Raw genomic sequence first — 17,838 nt, 5'->3', positions numbered from 1 at the left:
CACAGATGATACGGTACAGTGCAGGGTTGTATTTACTGTAATTAGGCAAAGGGTTTACGGTTTGTTTTTTTTATCATGTAGTACATATCCATTTGAATCGAATATATTGGGAATATAGTAATGGATATAATTAATTTTTTTACAGATCTTAATTTAAAATCTAATAAATATGTTAAAATTTTATTAATTAACATGTTTGCTTTATTTTTTATTATTAAGAATAAAACATTCGTATATCGTTTAAAGAACATGTTAAATATTCGTTTAACTTACTCGATTTTGTGGATCTTAATACAGTAAATATCTAAAATAATTATTCAATCTCAATGTTTTGAAATCATTTAAGAGGCTTCAATTGACAATTACGATATTATATTTTTATCAATGTATATAGAATTAGTCCTAGAATCAGAAACTCTACTGTTGTGACCTTGTGGAATAAAACTGCCGTTTATAATTCTTAGTCTTAGCAGTGATCGTTAAGTTTAAAATTGCAGAGTTCTGTATAGTTGCAATGTGAAGAACAAAACAAAAACGTGTGAAAAATAAAACAAAAACGTTTATTTCAAAATACTGTAACTTAATATCATCATTCAATTAATAATACATATAATAAGTACAATATGTACATATATACTCTCATATAAACTAACTAATAACTATTAACATACAAAATATAATAAACTTAACTCTTACTATCTAAATATATCATAAAACTCATTACGTAATTTTAAATAAACATTGCTCATATTTTCCAAATGCATAGAAATCGTATTCGAATTAACTTCTTCCGCATCTAATGATATCAATGACCCATATAAATGTTCTATATCGCTTTGGTAGTTCTGAAAAGAATAGAAAATATTAAAGCTACAAATTCAGGAATTTAATTGAAACCCGAGCTCTGTAAATGAATAATTCATATCTGATTTGCAATTCACCATGAATTAAAAAAATTAAATGCATTCACTAATTTGAATCCATTCATATAAAATGAATCATTATTTTTCAGTTCTGGTTGAAACAACAAAATCTGTATCGTAATTTTATAGAATAAATGATAACTATCTGTACGCTCTTAAATACTTACCATAATCATTTGCTGCATATTATGGAGTGAAGAGTTGTCAATAATTTCCAATTCATTACAAGACTGATCTGCATGTATCAACAATAGTTTAATATAAAATATTGCCACCGGATAGTTAGAAGACATTTGTAAAATTTCTTTAGAATCATCATAATTCAATACAATTAAATATTGATGCAAATAATACATTTTAAAATCCATACCGCTCAATGACGACCACGACTTAGCCTTAACTTTTTCCATAATATTTTGTAATACACTTTTAGATATTTTATAGAGATGCTTTAGTTTAAAAGCATTTTCGCTGCAATCCATTGCCGCATTAGATTTAGAAGTAGACTCTAAGTCTTGTTCTTTCAGCAAACTTTCAATATCATTTAGAAAATTACGTAGAATTGACAAATTATGGATGTTATAGCTAAATATATTTAGATAGGTTTTCTCATTTGTAGCCAGACACAATTTAAATTTCAAACAAACATGCTGAGATTGATGATTAAGAAAACTTAATAGATTTAATGAATAATTTGGCAGGCATTGGTTTACATAGTGTTTCAAAGGTATGCCGATTATTAGGCATAGTTGTTTGTTTAATAGTTCGTAAGGAATATGTAATTGTAAACTATGTTCTTTAGTTGTAATGTGTAAATACCACAGTGTGGCTGTAAAAACTGACGATAGATAATTGTGTTTATTTTTTAAAGACATAAAAATTAAGCAGTATATTGATGAACTGTTATCATTTGTGGTTTTAATTTGCACACAGTCTTCGTCAAAATATTCAATTCCCGGTATGTTTACATGATATTCTAAATGACATTGAAATATTTTTTTGAAAATTTCACTTTTCGATGCGAGTGCCAAAATTTGTTGTTTTTGAAATTCTTTTTCTATGCCATTATGTAGGTGCTTGGGTTGTTCCAATAAATCATTTACAATTTGGGCTTTAGCCGTAAGATCTTTAATGCGTTTTAAATTTAAGACATATAAGTGATTTAAATTTTCATATTTTGTTTCACTCTCATCTGTGAGCTCCAATGATTCTGTTGGCTGGTTGAAATTAATTCTGTAGAAGATGTTATTAAAACTCAAACAAATTAATTGTTCCAAACTTTCGACCCAAGTACAAGCAATCATACCACTTATTGACTTTCTAGTTTCCTTAACTATACATTCTTGTTCGTTACTAGTTGTGTTAGATGTTATAATTTTTAATTGTATTACATCGTCTAGGGTGGTAAAGTAAAATATGTTTTCCAATGGCCAGTAATCATAGTTTAAAAACTGTGATATTTGGTGTTGTTGATGAAAAAGTGCACCGAACATACGACTGCTTTTGTACCATATGTCCATATGACCGGATTGCAATAATACTATTAGTAAATTTTTTTCACAATCAATACGTATGCATTCGATATTGCAAGCATACGTGTTGAGCAGACGTATATTATAGTCTTGTACTTCGGGATTGGTTGAAGTATTATCACTTTCAGCAACACTTGCTAAAAGTAAAATTTATTGTTTTTCTTTGTAATAAATTGCTACAATAGAAATTTAACTTACCGCCCACCAACATGAACACATTTCCTGAAATTGTAAAAATATGCAATTCTTGATTCATTTCCAGTTCAATCACTTCATCCTGTGAACGAAAAATATTTCCCATAGCAACAAGTTGTTTTAGGAATTCAATGTTTTTCTCCTCCGTAATCAATGAGGTTAAAGTATAAGTTTCTTCAAGCCAGTCACAATTGAACAGATTTTCCAGATCAAAACTAATATCATAACTGTGGCATAACACATGATCATCACTAGTATATTTACCTAATTGTGGCAAATCTTTATATACTTCTAAACTAAGTATTCGTTGCTGATCATGTTCCTCCTGATCTTCATTATACACTAAACGTATGACACTGAATAGCGTTGGAGGACAGGCAGTCATACAACGTACTCCCGTTAACCAATCAACTTTGTGCATAGACTTGACAGAACTAAAATAATAAACACGACCACTTTTCATATAAAGTAAAGTATTCATTTCCAATATCAACATATTAGCAATTTCCTCCAATTGCTGTTTATGAACCGGCAACGATATTCGTACTTTTGTTAGTGTTGTTGTGCCAGTTTTGGAGGTTTTGAATACAAAATTAAGTAAATAATTCTCATTCCATGTAACATAAACAGATTTTCCTTTGCCGGCACTGTGATGTTTAAGACCCTGTGCATAAAACATGGTGTCGTCTTCAATGCACCACAGGGAGCAGCTGTCTTGATTTTCTTCCCAATCTTCCATTTCGAAATCATTGTCCACAACATTGCTGGTTTGTGAATTAATTCGGGCGGCTTTGGAAGTAGATGGCTGTGATGTTTCCATCATTTTAAATTAAAATTCAAAACAGTTTCAAAAACTTTATAGAAAATCAAATTGTGTTTACTTTTTTGCCGCATAGTGATGGAATTTAATGCTCAATTTGTCACTATGTCACCTCGATAACAGTATGATGACATCGCTATCTACATATTCACCACTTCGATTCTTAACAAGCTGGCAACATTCTCATTACCATATGATTGATTACTATCGATAGGTAAATGTTGTTTTCATAAACAGTGTAAAAAAGTGTTGTTTTGTAAAATTTCACAATTATTAATTTATTTGTGTATTAAAATTTCATTATGTCGCGCTTTAGTGGAGCTCTACAATTAACAGATCTTGATGATTTTATAACACCCTCCCAAGTAAGTCTTGTATTATTTAATAATAGAACTTGTGGATTTGATACTTTATGGTAGTATTACACAAGGGAATGTTTACCTACAAACATAATTCGCTTAATGATTCCTGATTGTGGGGAAAATAAAACGTAATTTGTTCTGATCAAAAATAAGAAATAATTATTAAGATGCAACAACAAATTGTAATTGATGTACATTAAGCGAACAAAATTATTGAATCAGATTGTATTTTAATAATTTAATCGAGTCCAAGTATAAATTCCAATGTTCATGTAAATATATAAATAACTAGCTGTCCGCAAACGTTGTTCTGCCATAGCACACACAAAGTTGGAAGACTCCCACTATAATAGTACTCCACATATGAAATAATAAATTTTTACCTTGTATGGGAGGTGCCATGCCCATTGTTCCTATATATTGTTCCTATATATAATTTCATCGAAATCGGCCCAGCCGTTAAGGAGGAGTTTAGTTACTAACACACGTACAGAAGAATTATATATATAAAGATAATACTTATGTAGCAATATAGTAAATCTACACACTCTTACAAAAGTTTACATACCACCAACAAAATCTAGGCATATTGCTATCCTCAGAGCATGACGAACCCGCCACCATGTTTAACTGTTGGGTTAATATTCTCGTTATGGTACTTTTGTGCGAATTCTGCTACTGTATCCACTTTTCTTAATAGATCTGCGAATGGTTTGATAAGAAACTGTTACTCCTTGTCACTTTTTATTTCCTCTGTACTTTGTTTCTGATTTTCCCTCACCATTTCGAACATCGAGTTTACGTGGCTTAATTGTAATGAAAATTTAAATCGTATGTAAACATTAGTGAGACTGTATGATGGAAAAATTTGCTAAAATTCTCCAAATATTTTCGTTTAAAGCTCTATAAATTACACAGTACAACATTTTTCAGTTCATTGCTTTGGGACTCAATTCTGACAATTGCACGTGAAAGTATCCCCAAAAATAAGAACTTCTGCATCATTAGTTTTGTCAAGTTGGCTGCCGTATTAATTTAATGGCCATACGAATTTTTTTTCCTCAAGGTGGATTTTTATCACATTTTCTATATTTTAGCACGGTTATATCTCGTATACCGTACGGAAAATCTCTTTTGTGGCTGAAGCAAAGTTGTAGATATTGAATACTAGAAAAAAAGTACGGAACATACCTACCCGAAAAAGGTGCATCCAGTGCCTTAAAAATCGCAAAAATGCCCATTTTTAAAAATTTTTTATCAATTTTTCACCTTATTTGCTCAATAGCTGGATTACAAATCCAATTATGGACTGATCACCATGAAATTAGGTCATGTGATTTATGTCTATATAAAAGTTATTTATCATGAATTTTGTATGTATACCATAATTTTTAACAGATTTATTCACTTCAAAGTGATTTTCGGAAGCTGGTCTTATATGGGAGCTATGAATAATTATGGACCGATCATAATAAAATTTTTTGACATGAATTTTGTATATATAGAACTTATTTGGAGCGAAATTTGTGTATATACATATATAAATTAAACATTTATGACCGATAAAGTCCAATTTTGGGAGGACATTTGTATGGGGGCTAGGTGAAATAATGAACCGATTTCAGCCAATTTCAACAGTTTTCGTCCTTGGGCCGAACAAATTATATGTAACGAATTTGTTTATGATCGGTCCATAATTAGTCATAGCTCACATATAAGACACGCTTCCGAAAATCATTTTAAAGTGCATAAATCTGTAAAAAATTATGGTATACATACAAAATTCATTATAAATAACTTTTATATAGACACAAATCACACGACCTAATTTCATGGTGATCAGTCCATAATTGGATTTGTAATCCAGTTATTGTGCAAAAAAGGTGAAAAATTGGTTAAAAAAATTTAAAAAATGGGCATTTTGGCGATTTTTAAGGCACTGGATGCATCTTTTTCGGGTAGGTATGTTCCGTACTTTTTTTCTACTATTCAATATCTACAACTTTGCTTCAGCCACAAAAGAGATATTCCATACGGTATACGAGATATAACCGTGCTAAAATATAGAAAAAGTGATAAAAATCCACCTTGAGGAAAAAACATTCATATGGCCATTAAATTAATACGGCAGCCAACTTGACAAAACTAATGATGCAGAAGTTCTTATTTTTGGGGCTACTTTCATGTGCAATTGTCAGAATTGAGTCCCAAAATCATGTGTTGTACTGTGTTATACAAGGCAGTATACAACAGACTTTAATTTTTAATTTTATTTCATTTATTTGTAATACAAAGCCTAAAAAGGCCAAAATAATTATATTACATAGCAAATATTTAAAATAGTAAATATTTAAAAACTTTAGCCGAAATCTCAGATAAATGTTCAAAAGTTTAAACTCCCATCCAATGTTACAGATATTCAAAATGCTGATTGGTCTAAAAATTTCAAAAAAGTTGTTAAAAATGTATTGAAAATAAAAATCTAAAATTTTAAAGAAATCCTATCCGTAACTACTGCTTTGGACTTTATAAAAGAAAGATTATATTGAAGTTTCTACCTATTAATGCATCTGAAAATGAATCCAATATTCGAAAATGTCATGAAATCTGCGGTAAAATCATTACTATACGAATGTGATAGAAAAAACTTGTTGCAATAATCAGGAATATAGTGATATAAGGGATTAAAATATTTTCACCAAGTCTACTATTAAGAATTTTCCACATTTCCTTATTGTCACCACGTTCAAATGTTGTAAAGTATGATGACTTTATCCAAATCCATAGCCTCGTGTCCACATAAGTATAAGAAATCATGGTTCTAACGCGAGGTCATGAACTGGCCCGATCTAATAACTGAATCCAAATTACTTATAAATGCAAAATCAATCAATAATATCGTATTATACCGACTATAAAAATTAGTATGCATCCGATTATGTAAATAAGACAAGTTAATGCCATGACAAATGTATCATTAAATTGGCCTAACAGTACTAAATATTTAATTGTTCAAATCGCCCATCCATCTTGATTTATACTAGGTCGTTATAATAAAATAAATATAAAGGACCTTGATTTGTTCAAATATTTTAATATACATTATTATATTTTAAGGAATGTATAAAACCAGTCACTATCGAAAAATCCAAAACAAAGACGGGGGCTAAAATATCAATCCAGGAAGACGGTTATTATGAAGAAACTGCAGTAAGTATGCAACATTAACCAAACATCAAACACAAATAACAAATGTAATCAAATGTTAGGAAGGCAAACAGAAATTGCAAAAAGTAGAAATTACTTTGCAAGATTGTTTGGCCTGTTCAGGTTGTATAACCTCGGCGGAAGGAGTTTTGATAACTCAACAAAGTCAGGAAGAAGTTTTAAAAGTTTTACAAGAAAATAAAGAGCTGAAGGCAGATGAATCAAAGGCTGAACAAGTGCGCAAAATAGTTGTCACGGTTTCGCAACAACCCATACTGAGTCTGGCACAACGTTATGGCTTGACTGTCGAAAAGGCTGCCGAACATTTATGTGGTTATCTGAGACAATTGGGAGTTGACTATGTTTTAACTACCAAAGTAGCCGATGATTTGGCTTTACTGGAATGCCGCAATGAATTTATTGAACGTTTTCGTGACAATGACCCCAGCAAGCCATTTCCTATGCTGTCTTCCTCATGTCCCGGTTGGGTTTGTTATGCAGAAAAAACTCATGGCAGTTTTATATTACCCTATATTGCCACAACTCGATCACCACAACAAATTATGGGTGTATTGGTTAAACAGATGTTGGCTCAAAAGCTGAATATATCATCGGAGAAAATTTATCACGTTACCATTATGCCTTGCTATGATAAGAAATTGGAAGCTTCAAGAGAAGATTTTTATGACGAAGCTATGAATAGTAAAGATGTGGACTGTGTAATAACTTCAAGTATGTTAAAAACTCTTTTACTTATTTAAACTATTATTAAAATTTAGCTTTGGTTTAGTTGAAATTGAACAAATGTTGAATGAAGACACACTGCAAACATTTCCTAATTCTAATTTTGACTGGCCATGGGCAGAAGCAAATGAAATGGAAAACACAAATGTGTGGGCTCATGAAAATAGTACTTCCGGTGGTTACTCCGAACACATTTTTAAATATGCGGCCAAAGAATTATTTGATCAGGATTTATTAACAGTAGAATATAAAAATTTACGGTAATTATTATATTATTTACAGCAAACTGTTAAATATTAACAAACATTTTACAGCAATCCCGATTTTCGTGAAGTCTCTTTGGAAATTGAGGGTAAATGTGTGCTAAAGTTTGCAATAGCTAATGGTTTTCGTAATATACAAAACTTAGTGCAAAAACTTAAACGTGGCAAGGTCCAATATCATTTCGTAGAAGTTATGGCTTGCCCTTCTGGTGTGTATACTATACAAATAAACTTACAATTAAAATTTATGTTCTATGTTTTTTTAGGTTGTATAAATGGGGGAGCACAAATTCGTCCACCCAATGGACAACATATTAGAGACTTAACGATACAGTTGGAGCAACTTTATCGTCAATTGCCGCAATCAAATCCTAATAATTCATGTGTAAAAGCAATATACAATAACTTTTTTGATGGCCAACATACCGATAAAGCAAAGATGTTGTTGCATACAAATTATCATGCTGTTGAAAAAATGAATACTGCTTTAAATATTAAATGGTGAAATAAATTGTTTGTAGTTTTTCGGTAATTGCTGTATATTATAAATGCTTAATCATATAAATGTTATAAAATCAATTGTTGGTTTGTTATTTTGTTTGGGACGCAATCACGAATAAACCGCTGAACCCATCCAGCGGTTTAAAATGTTTTGTCATCTGTCTGCATATATAAAAAATGGCTGGACCGATTTTAATGAAATTTTTGAAATTTAAAGTCAGATTTTTGATTTTCGGTCCGGTACATACATAATTTTCATATCGTTCAGTAAAAATAAGAAGGCCGCGGTTAATAAGGTGCAAAATCCTTAGAACGTGCACAATTATCATTTGGTATGAATGCACATATGAAATTGCCAACTGATGGGAGGCGCTCTGATAATTCTTGTTGGTGGCGTCTGCTAAACGATGTCTGCTATTTCTCGATCAATGCCCGCAGATGAGTTAACGCATGCTTTAAATCATCATACCTTTTGAACCGACTCGAAAAAATCACGCTATTGACGAATTTGTTGCAGAAACATTCTCAAAACAACTGTTGGAAATGGAAAAATTCTAATTGATTCCGCCATAAATGAGATTTCGTTCCCGCCGAACTTCTGCCATATGCTAATGAATATTCAAGGTATTCAAAATTTTTACAACCAACTACAAAAATTCGGATTGGCTGTGAGAACATGCAATTTTAGCACCAAAAATGATTTTTTCAGACACTAAATCTAGTTACAATATAAAACAGATGTTTTCTAAGTGCCAGCAACGCGGAGCGGGTTCAGATATCAATATTAAATGTAGTTATATTATCTTCTACTTTATTCAATTAAAGTAAACTATTCCTTTTCTGTGAATGTGTAATAATAAGTTTATTTTAATTAACTTTTTTGGGTTTTCTGTGCAACTTTTACTATTTTTATTAACAATTATAATTGAAGCTTTTTTATTACACAATTATTTAAATTAAATAAAAAAACTAATTGATTATATCGATTTCTACCCAATTTAGATCAATTTGTGATCTTAATAAATACTTTTCATAGGAGTTTTGTTTAAATATTTTGGGAATCTTGCTGTGGTGAATCCTTCTCCAAGTTAGTGATTAGTCAGAGATGACAATTCAGTATTTTGTTTATTTTTCACCACAGCTGTGAAGAGCCTAATATTTGTGTTAAGTTCGCCGGGTACGAGTGTTATATTAAATATTTTGTTTATTTGCAATAACTTATTTTTAATCAAGAAAACTAATTACCTATATTTAAAATTGTGGTTTCATTAGGAATAGCTTTTGGATAAAAAAAATAAAATTGCGGAATTAAAGAACATGTCTTCACCGGCGCCAAAATCTCCAGAACAATCAGATAAAAATAAAAAATATGATCGCCAAATTCGGTAAATAATAGTTACAAAAATATTTAATACACAGTGAATTATTTTATTTATTTTTAGCTTATGGGGTGAACATGGCCAGAGCCTTTTAGAGACAGCCAAAATATGTCTAGTTAACGCAACTGGTTTAGGTTGTGAGGTACTTAAAGGTTTAGTACTTCCCGGTATAGGAAGCTTTACCATTGTCGATGGCAGTATGGTAACAGAAGAAGATTTGGGAATAAAGTAATGTTTTTTTTTTGTTTATAATTTTGTTAATGTCATTGTAATTTGTTGTGGGTAATTTTTTGTGGATTTAGCTTTTTCGTGGAGGCCAGCAATGTGGGACAATCTCGTGCCGCCTCGTGCATGCAACTGTTACAGGAACTAAATACTGATGTTAATGGTGATTGCGTGGAGGAGAGTGTTGATTATATATTAACGAATCGTCCAGCTTTCTTTGATAATTTTGATGTGGTGATTGCTTCAAATCTAAATGAAAGTTCGCTTTTACAACTTGCCAGCTGTTTGTGGGAAACTAACGTACCTTTAGTGTACTGTCGTTCATTAGGATTTTTTGGTTCGATTCGCCTGCAAATTAAAGAACACTGTGTCATAGAGTCTCATCCAGACAATACCCAATACGATTTGAGATTGGAACACCCATTTCCTGCACTACGGACACATTTTGAGGTAAATCACAGTTTGTTTAAGAAAAACATTTTAGTTTTTTTAAAATAATTTTACAGACAACTAATATAACCAATAAAGTTCCCTGGCTGTTGGTTCTTAATAAATATTTGCAAAAATGGCAATTGGAAAACAGTGGGCGAGCACCTTCAAATTACAAAGAAAAATGCCAGTTGCGCGATATTATTAGAAAAGGTAAGGTGTTGTTTTATATACCTCCCTTTACAAACTTCTAAAATACAATAATTTGTAGATATGACTCATGACGAAGAAAATTTTGAAGAAGCTATAAAAGCAGTAAACACTGCATTCACTGGAGGTTCAATCCCATCAAATCTGAAAAACATATTTGAAGATGAAGCTTGTCGAAATCTTAACAAACAGGTATGCCAGTTAATCCATACTTAAAATCAAAATCCTTTATAATAAACACTCTATTTTCAAGAGCAAACCCTTTTGGATAATGGCTAAGGGCTTAAAAGAATTTATCGAGAAAGACAATAATGGTATATTGCCATTACCAGGAGTTTTGCCAGATATGACCGCCGACACAGAATCCTATATAAATCTTCAAAACATCTATCGCCAACAGGCTATGCAAGATGCCGACAATGTTTATCGCAGATGTCAGGCAATTGTTCGGGAATTGGGACTACCATTAGATACAATTTCCGAGAAAACTGTGCGTTTATTTTGCAAGGAGTCTGGTGGTCTGACCGTAATACGGGGCTCTAAAATTTCAGACGAGTATGAGAAGAATAACCGAGTTCTAAGCGTAATTGATGATATTGATGTTCAGGGTACTCTCACCGAACACTATATTGCTCTGAGAGCATATGAACGATTCCTAACCGAATGTGGTAATATTCCTGGTGACTGTTATGTTGAAAATGATACGGCCCGTTTTAAAAGCGTGGCCTGTAAGATGCTGGCTGAATGGGGTGTTACACAAGCCACTTTATCGGACGATATGGTTCATGAAGTTTGTCATTATGGTGGCGGCGAGGTTCACACTATATCGGCATTTATTGGTAAGATTTGTTTACACTTCACCGTGAGTTGTTAGGAAAAAAATTTCTCCAAAAATTTTGTATAAAAAAAGATTTTTACCACCAAATTTTTTTTAAAAAAAATTTATTTTTCACCAAAAATATTTGTTTCCATCAAATTTCCTGAACAGAAAAAAATTTTATTCATAAAAAAATTTGGTAAAACTTTATCTTAAAGTATATTTTGGTGAAGTCTCTTACTTGTTTTATTTTCAAAAGCTTAAATTTTCACTATAAATTTAAATAATTTTATTACTAAACTATTTTTAGCTGGCTGTGCTGCACAGGAAGTTGTGAAAATCTTAACAAATCAATTTAAGCCCGTTGACAATACCTTTATTTACAATGGCATAACATCGGAAACAATTACCTTAAAATTATAAAAATGTTTAATAATAAATAAAATATATCTGTGTATGTATTTGGTTTTATAGTAAAATTAAAAATTTTAAATTTAACAAAAAAAAAATATTTTATTATTTATTCGGCATAGTTAGTTTCGTTTCAAAATGATAAGGTCACATACTTTTCGGTCTGTTTATCCTAAAATACATATAACTTTTTAATTTCGATTTCAAATACAAATGACCAACTTTGGCACAGACATTTTTAATTCTATAAAAAGCTACCAGATAACAATTGTTCCATGCAAAGCGTATTGTCTAAAAGGTGGTGTCGATAGCTCAGCTTCTCTTGTTTCAGTCAACTTCAGTAGTGTTTGTTGTTGCGAATACTAAAATAAATGTAAAAGCAACAAAACCAACACTGACAATTGACAGATATTGCCAACAAAATGAAATTGCTTGTGGTTTTTGTAAATGTTGTAGAATCACACCCATTTTGTAGTGAATACTCTTATTGTCAAAGTCATGACATTTTTGCAACAACAAGTGAACTAAATTTGACAGTTGTATACCACAACAAAATGAAAATAAACAAATCAGCTGTGTTACTGACATTACCTAATTAAAAATATTGATTATCATCTGGCTTGGTGGATGAGGCAGAGCTTTTTCATGTTTTTGTAAAATATTTTGGAAAAAAATGAGTGAAAATAAGTTAAGACAGCGTCAAACGCTGCCTCAAAATGATAAGAAAACAAATGGCAGTAAGGAGAAGGAAAAGGACAAGAAAAATAAATTGTAAGTATGAAGATTAATATTAAAAAGGATTAACAAAAATACTGGGTGCTTAAAGGATATTAATAATAATTATAGAAAAATGGAGTTGCCAATTTGCATGGCAAACGTGTATTTATGAAATAAAAACAAGTAAGAGAGCTATATTCGGCTGTGCCGAATCTTATATACCCTTCACCAAATTATACTTAAAAATATTTTTTTTAAAATATTTTTATTTAAGTAAAATCAAAAATTTTTTTAAAAAAAAGTTTTTTCAAAAATTTTTTTTTAAATTTTTTTAATTAATGGAAAAAGCATTTATGACAAAAAAAAAATTTTTAATGAAAAAAAAATTCGGGTTAAAAAAATTTTTTTCCGATTTTGACCCATTGTATGTTCAACTTACTTACTTACTCTTATATACGTCGTTGCAAAGGTCTTTGAAATATCTATCATTAGATATCCATATTATCTATATTAATGACTTAGTAATCCAGATATAGGTCAAAAATCGAGGTTGTCCTAGTTTTTTCCTTATATCTCAGCCATTTGTGGACCGATTTTCTCGATTTTAAATAGCGACCGAGCCGGAAGAATTTCGGAGATATTGATGCATGAATCGTGAATGTAAGTTATTTGGGGGCTTCGGAAAGTTGATTTCAACACACAGACGGACTGACGGACATGGCTATATCGATTCCGCTATCTGTAACGATCCAGAATATATAACTAAGTTTAAGTTAGCTACAAAATAGTCAACTTAAAGTTAACTTTTAAATAACTAACTTTAAGTTAGCTACAAATTAGTCAACTTAAAGTTAACTTTTAAATAACTAACTACAAATTAGTCAACTTAAAGTTAACTTTTAAATAACTAACTTTAAGTTAGCTACAAATTAGTCAACTTAAAGTTAACTTTTAAATAACTAACTTTAAGTTAGCTACAAATTAGTCAACTTAAAGTTAACTTTTAAATAACTAACTTCAAATTAGTCAACTTAAAGTTAACTTTTAAATAACTAACTTTAAGTTAGCTACAAATTAGTCAACTTAAAGTTAACTTTTAAATAACTAACTTTAAGTTAGCTACAAAAAATAGTCAACTTAAAGTTAACTTTTAAATAACTAACTTTAAGTTAGCTACAAATTCGTCAACTTAAAGTTAACTTTTAAACAGCTAACTACAAAATAGTCAACTTAAAGTTAACTTTTAAATAACTAACTTTAAGTTAGCTACAAAATAGTCAACTTAAAGTTAACTTTTAAATAACTAACTTTAAGTTAGCTACAAATTAGTCAACTTAAAGTTACTTTTAAATAACTAACTACAAATTAGCCAACTTAAAGTTAACTTTTAAATAACTAACTTTAAGTTAGCTACAAATTCGTCAACTTAAAGTTAACTTTTAAATAACTAACTACAAAATAGTCAACTTAAAGTTAACTTTTAAATAACTAACTTTAAGTTAGCTACAAAATAGTCAACTTAAAGTTAACTTTTAAATAACTAACTTTAAGTTAGCTACAAATTAGTCAACTTAATGTTAACTTTTAAATAACTAACTACAAATTAGCCAACTTAAAGTTAACTTTTAAATAACTAACTTTAAGTTAGCTACAAAATAGTCAACTTAAAGTTAACTTTTAAATAACTAACTTTAAGTTAGCTACAAATTAGTCTACTTAAAGTTAACTTTTAAATAACTAACTTTAAGTTAGCTACAAATTAGCCAACTTAAAGTTAACTTTTAAATAACTAACTTTAAGTTAGCTACAAAACAGTCAATTTAATGTTAACTTTTAAATAACTAACTTTAAGTTAACTTTTAAATAACTAACTTAAAGTTAACATTTAAATAACTTAAAGTTCACTTTTAAATAACTAACTTTAAGTTAGCTAAAAATTAGCCAACTTAAAGTTAACTTTTAAATAACTAACTTTAAGTTAGTTAACAAATTTGGGAATTTAATTAAACAGAATTTATGCAGATTTTAGCAAAACCATTTTAAATAATAATTTCAATTAGTTTAATATTTTCAACAAACTGTAAAAATATGCTTTAAAGAAAAAAGGTTTGAAAACATTACGAAGGTGAAGGGCATAAAAAAGATTTTAAATTTTTCATATTTTAGTGCCGCTGTCCACGATGAGCTGCAACATGCCACCAGTTCATTTACCCATCGTCTTTGGACACGTGCTGTAATAGTCATCTCAGTTATGACCATAGTGTATTTTTATACCAGCAATCAAACGCGTGAAACTAAATTCGCTTTAGTACGTGAAAATTTGCCGTTACGTATGCAAAAATTCAAATGCTCCGAGCAATATGATGAGGAAATGAAAAAGTATCCTAAATGTGTACCAACAAAATGTGGACGTTTTGTAGCCGATAAATTGGTGGAAGCAAAAGAAGTAGAAATACTTTTGGATATGGCAGAAAGTATAATTGGTTTGGCTGGCTCTTCAGGAGGGGCCTCAATATTAGACATACATACGGGAGCTTTGTCATATGGTGAACAATATTTAAATTTTTATAAAATGCCAGAAGCCAAGAAATTGCTTAAACCAGAACAATTAACAGTGTATAATGTAAGCATCTATTACTTTGAGAAAAATTAAATCAATTAAAGCCTTTGTATACTTTTTATTTTAGCTGGTGAAAGGTAAAATCAAATTAGCTATTGCCGAACAATTTGGTATAGAGCCCAGCAATTTGTTTTTAACTTCTCCCACATTTTTCTCTCGTCTTACCAATGTTACGGCCAAAAATATTCATGATGAATACTGGCATGAACATGTAGATAAGGTAATTTCCAAATTCGCATAAAAAAACTAAAATTCGATTCCATAACATCCTTTTTAAATTTCAGGAGACCTACCCTTCATTCCATTATACCTCATTGTTGTATTTAACCACACTCAATAAAGACTTTAAAGGTGGCCGATTTATATTTGTAGATGGCATAGACAAAAATCGCACAACTTCTGCCATTGAACCTAAAAAGGGCAGAGTTAGTGCCTTTACATCAGGTTTTGAAAATCGTCACCATGTTGAAAAAGTAACAGAAGGATCAAGGTACATATTTAAAACATTCTAATGGTGAGAAATATTTATACCTAATATGTACTTTCAGATTCGCCATAACTATATCTTTTACCTGCGATCAAGCGAAAAAAATTATTGATCCTCAAATGGCCACCTTGGATGCATAAATTAGATTTTTAAAAAACCACAAACACCCAACATTCCATAAAGTATTATGTATTACAAACAAAAGAAGTAATAAATTAAATATGTATAAGTAATAATATTAAAGAATTTATTTCATCTTAAACTTAGTGCAATTCCAGGCTTTTAAATTTATCATAGTTAAAAAATCCAGCTCGTACTTGACGTCCACCGAAAAACCGACCATTTAAATCCACGACAGCTTTAATACAATACATATTTAAAATTTTGAAAATCGTACACAATAGTTTAAAAAAGAAACTGTTACCTTTAATAGCACTTTCAATACGTTTAAATTCTACAAAAATTTTGACAGCATCTTCTGGCGATGTGCCAAATGATTCGTGTATTAAAACATTGGCCACATCTCCGTATTTGGTATTGCATTCATCTTTCACTTCGGGCTCCAGTTCTTCATCAACATCACCAGGCCCAACCATATTCTTAGATGAAAATTCAAATGACAAACAATTATATTAATTTCAATACAATTTAATTTTGCTTACTCTTAGTAGAACTACTTTACTGGGAGCCTTCATTATTTCTGTAATGCTAGGTTCCGTATCTGAAGAGTCTAGCATTGATAACGCTGCTGGTGGAGTAGGGGGACCCATGTTAGCAATTGGATTAGAGGCTCCAGCTAAAGAAGCTGGTGTTGCCGCTGGCGGTGGCAAGAATACATCACGTTCATGTATAATGCGACCACCACGCTTAGAAGTCTTTTCCACTTGCAAAGCCATGGACATACCCTGCTCCTGCTTGCCCAAACCTTGACCATCTTTATAACCGAACTTGGCCATAATTTTTGCGGCCACTGAACTAGCAGAATAGGGTATAGTAACATTGGAAGAAGGGTCACCATCGTTAGCAATGGATATTTCTTGTAATGATGGCGGGGGAGCAATAGCTGCCCCACCACCCTTATTAGACATCGACCCGGGGGCTGGGGGACTATAGCGATCCTCTTCTGTTATGCGTTGACCGAAACCACTAAATTTGACTGGTGGAGAATCATTATTGCGTGCATTTCGATTACGACCTCGTTTACGTTCGCCGCGTTCACGGTCGCGATCTCTATCACGTCCCCGGTCGCGATCTCTATCATCTCTAACTTTCTCTTTGTTGCTATTCTGTTTATCTTTCAACTTATCATACTCATTAGGCCACTGGGGATCATACTCATCAACAAAATCCCAATCATCGGCTTTTAAATTTTCCAGTGATGGCACTAGAGGCTGTGCCGATATGATTCGTTTGTTATCGCCTTTAGTCAGAAATATTTCTTCAGAGCTTTGCAACTTTTTTGATTTTAAATTCACTACAGGCGTCATTAGCTGGTTAGATTATTGGAAACATTAAAATAATTATAAATGAAAATAATGTATTCATATGTATACCGGTTTCTTGTTGGCCTCTTTGGCTTTGGGTACCTGGGCCTTTTTGATGGCCAACTGTGTTTGCAGCATTTTAATACCTGACGACCAACCATCTATTTGAGATGTTTTGGGTTTAGTGTCTATGTCATCATATAAATCCATTTTTAATCGAGTTTATCAACAAAGTTCCTAAATGTAAAACAAATTTATGTTAAAAATTCATTAATTTTTTTTATTGTTTACCACCATTCAGATGTCAGATAAAATTATCTGAGTGAATGAAAAAAAAATAAACAGAGTTGCATTTCATGGTAGTAAAAAACAAGTTTGTTAAAAAAAGTAAGATTTGCAAAAAAGGTATGCTTACACAAAGAAAAAAAGCAGTATGTGTCGTTAACTTTTTTAATTTGAAATTTAATTTTCTAATTCATTCATTAATTGATTTAATTATCATTTAAATCATT

General features: G+C 30.9%; 5 protein-coding genes across 5 annotated transcripts; 3 read left to right on the top strand and 2 right to left on the bottom strand.

Annotated features, from left to right (window-relative positions):
* Positions 1-539: 539 nt before the first annotated feature.
* LOC135951295 (uncharacterized) lies at positions 540-3,553 on the bottom strand. Its single transcript, XM_065500917.1, has 3 exons — positions 2,654-3,553; positions 1,091-2,592; positions 540-845 (listed from the first exon to the last, which is right to left on the bottom strand). Exons 1-3 carry the CDS (start codon positions 3,471-3,473, stop codon positions 696-698), a joined length of 2,472 nt encoding a protein of 823 aa, XP_065356989.1. The 5' UTR covers positions 3,474-3,553; the 3' UTR covers positions 540-695.
* A 130-nt stretch (positions 3,554-3,683) lies between these two features.
* LOC135952291 (probable cytosolic Fe-S cluster assembly factor GH10760) lies at positions 3,684-8,625 on the top strand. Its single transcript, XM_065502161.1, has 6 exons — positions 3,684-3,835; positions 6,950-7,042; positions 7,102-7,771; positions 7,830-8,043; positions 8,098-8,255; positions 8,313-8,625. Exons 1-6 carry the CDS (start codon positions 3,773-3,775, stop codon positions 8,549-8,551), a joined length of 1,437 nt encoding a protein of 478 aa, XP_065358233.1. The 5' UTR covers positions 3,684-3,772; the 3' UTR covers positions 8,552-8,625.
* A 1,161-nt stretch (positions 8,626-9,786) lies between these two features.
* APP-BP1 (Nedd8-activating enzyme E1 regulatory subunit APP-BP1) lies at positions 9,787-12,116 on the top strand. Its single transcript, XM_065502160.1, has 7 exons — positions 9,787-9,932; positions 9,990-10,154; positions 10,229-10,601; positions 10,658-10,793; positions 10,852-10,982; positions 11,044-11,629; positions 11,918-12,116. The coding sequence occupies exons 1-7, from the start codon at positions 9,865-9,867 to the stop codon at positions 12,028-12,030; spliced, it is 1,572 nt and encodes a 523-aa protein (XP_065358232.1). The 5' UTR covers positions 9,787-9,864; the 3' UTR covers positions 12,031-12,116.
* A 516-nt stretch (positions 12,117-12,632) lies between these two features.
* Positions 12,633-16,088, top strand: LOC135952289 (2-oxoglutarate and iron-dependent oxygenase domain-containing protein 3-like). The gene is made up of 5 exons (XM_065502159.1): positions 12,633-12,789; positions 14,902-15,358; positions 15,423-15,575; positions 15,640-15,845; positions 15,904-16,088. Exons 1-5 carry the CDS (start codon positions 12,692-12,694, stop codon positions 15,980-15,982), a joined length of 993 nt encoding a protein of 330 aa, XP_065358231.1. The 5' UTR covers positions 12,633-12,691; the 3' UTR covers positions 15,983-16,088.
* On the bottom strand, positions 16,067-17,594 carry Spf45 (splicing factor 45). Its single transcript, XM_065502158.1, has 4 exons — positions 17,396-17,594; positions 16,505-17,332; positions 16,267-16,441; positions 16,067-16,200 (listed from the first exon to the last, which is right to left on the bottom strand). Exons 1-4 carry the CDS (start codon positions 17,534-17,536, stop codon positions 16,106-16,108), a joined length of 1,239 nt encoding a protein of 412 aa, XP_065358230.1. The 5' UTR covers positions 17,537-17,594; the 3' UTR covers positions 16,067-16,105.
* Positions 17,595-17,838: the final 244 nt, after the last annotated feature.

This window comes from Calliphora vicina, chromosome 2 (genome assembly GCF_958450345.1).
Source record: "Calliphora vicina chromosome 2, idCalVici1.1, whole genome shotgun sequence".
NCBI lineage: Eukaryota > Metazoa > Arthropoda > Insecta > Diptera > Calliphoridae > Calliphora > Calliphora vicina.
Note: the sequence above shows the minus strand (reverse complement) of the source record. Positions and strands in the feature narration are given on the sequence as shown.

What these genes read in the sequence shown, in the direction of transcription:
- LOC135952289 (XM_065502159.1), top strand. Translation starts at nt 12,692, where the DNA reads ATGAGTGAAAATAAGTTAAGACAGCGTCAAACGCTGCCTCAAAATGAT. An exon ending in AACAATTAACAGTGTATAAT is followed by an intron (nt 15,359 to 15,422) that starts GTAAGCATCTAT and finishes TTTTTATTTTAG; the next exon opens with CTGGTGAAAGGTAAAATCAA. An exon ending in GGCATGAACATGTAGATAAG is followed by an intron (nt 15,576 to 15,639) that starts GTAATTTCCAAA and finishes TTTAAATTTCAG; the next exon opens with GAGACCTACCCTTCATTCCA.
- LOC135951295 (XM_065500917.1), bottom strand. Translation starts at nt 3,473, where the DNA reads ATGATGGAAACATCACAGCCATCTACTTCCAAAGCCGCCCGAATTAAT. An exon ending in TGTGTTCATGTTGGTGGGCG is followed by an intron (nt 2,593 to 2,653) that starts GTAAGTTAAATT and finishes TTTTACTTTTAG; the next exon opens with CAAGTGTTGCTGAAAGTGAT. An exon ending in ATATGCAGCAAATGATTATG is followed by an intron (nt 846 to 1,090) that starts GTAAGTATTTAA and finishes TATTCTTTTCAG; the next exon opens with AACTACCAAAGCGATATAGA.
- Spf45 (XM_065502158.1), bottom strand. Translation starts at nt 17,536, where the DNA reads ATGGATTTATATGATGACATAGACACTAAACCCAAAACATCTCAAATA. An exon ending in AAGAGGCCAACAAGAAACCG is followed by an intron (nt 17,333 to 17,395) that starts GTATACATATGA and finishes TAATCTAACCAG; the next exon opens with CTAATGACGCCTGTAGTGAA. An exon ending in GTAAAGTAGTTCTACTAAGA is followed by an intron (nt 16,442 to 16,504) that starts GTAAGCAAAATT and finishes TTTTCATCTAAG; the next exon opens with AATATGGTTGGGCCTGGTGA.
- LOC135952291 (XM_065502161.1), top strand. Translation starts at nt 3,773, where the DNA reads ATGTCGCGCTTTAGTGGAGCTCTACAATTAACAGATCTTGATGATTTT. An exon ending in GGACTGTGTAATAACTTCAA is followed by an intron (nt 7,772 to 7,829) that starts GTATGTTAAAAA and finishes GCTTTGGTTTAG; the next exon opens with TTGAAATTGAACAAATGTTG. An exon ending in AGTTATGGCTTGCCCTTCTG is followed by an intron (nt 8,256 to 8,312) that starts GTGTGTATACTA and finishes ATGTTTTTTTAG; the next exon opens with GTTGTATAAATGGGGGAGCA.
- APP-BP1 (XM_065502160.1), top strand. Translation starts at nt 9,865, where the DNA reads ATGTCTTCACCGGCGCCAAAATCTCCAGAACAATCAGATAAAAATAAA. An exon ending in CACTACGGACACATTTTGAG is followed by an intron (nt 10,602 to 10,657) that starts GTAAATCACAGT and finishes ATAATTTTACAG; the next exon opens with ACAACTAATATAACCAATAA. An exon ending in GCGCGATATTATTAGAAAAG is followed by an intron (nt 10,794 to 10,851) that starts GTAAGGTGTTGT and finishes AATAATTTGTAG; the next exon opens with ATATGACTCATGACGAAGAA.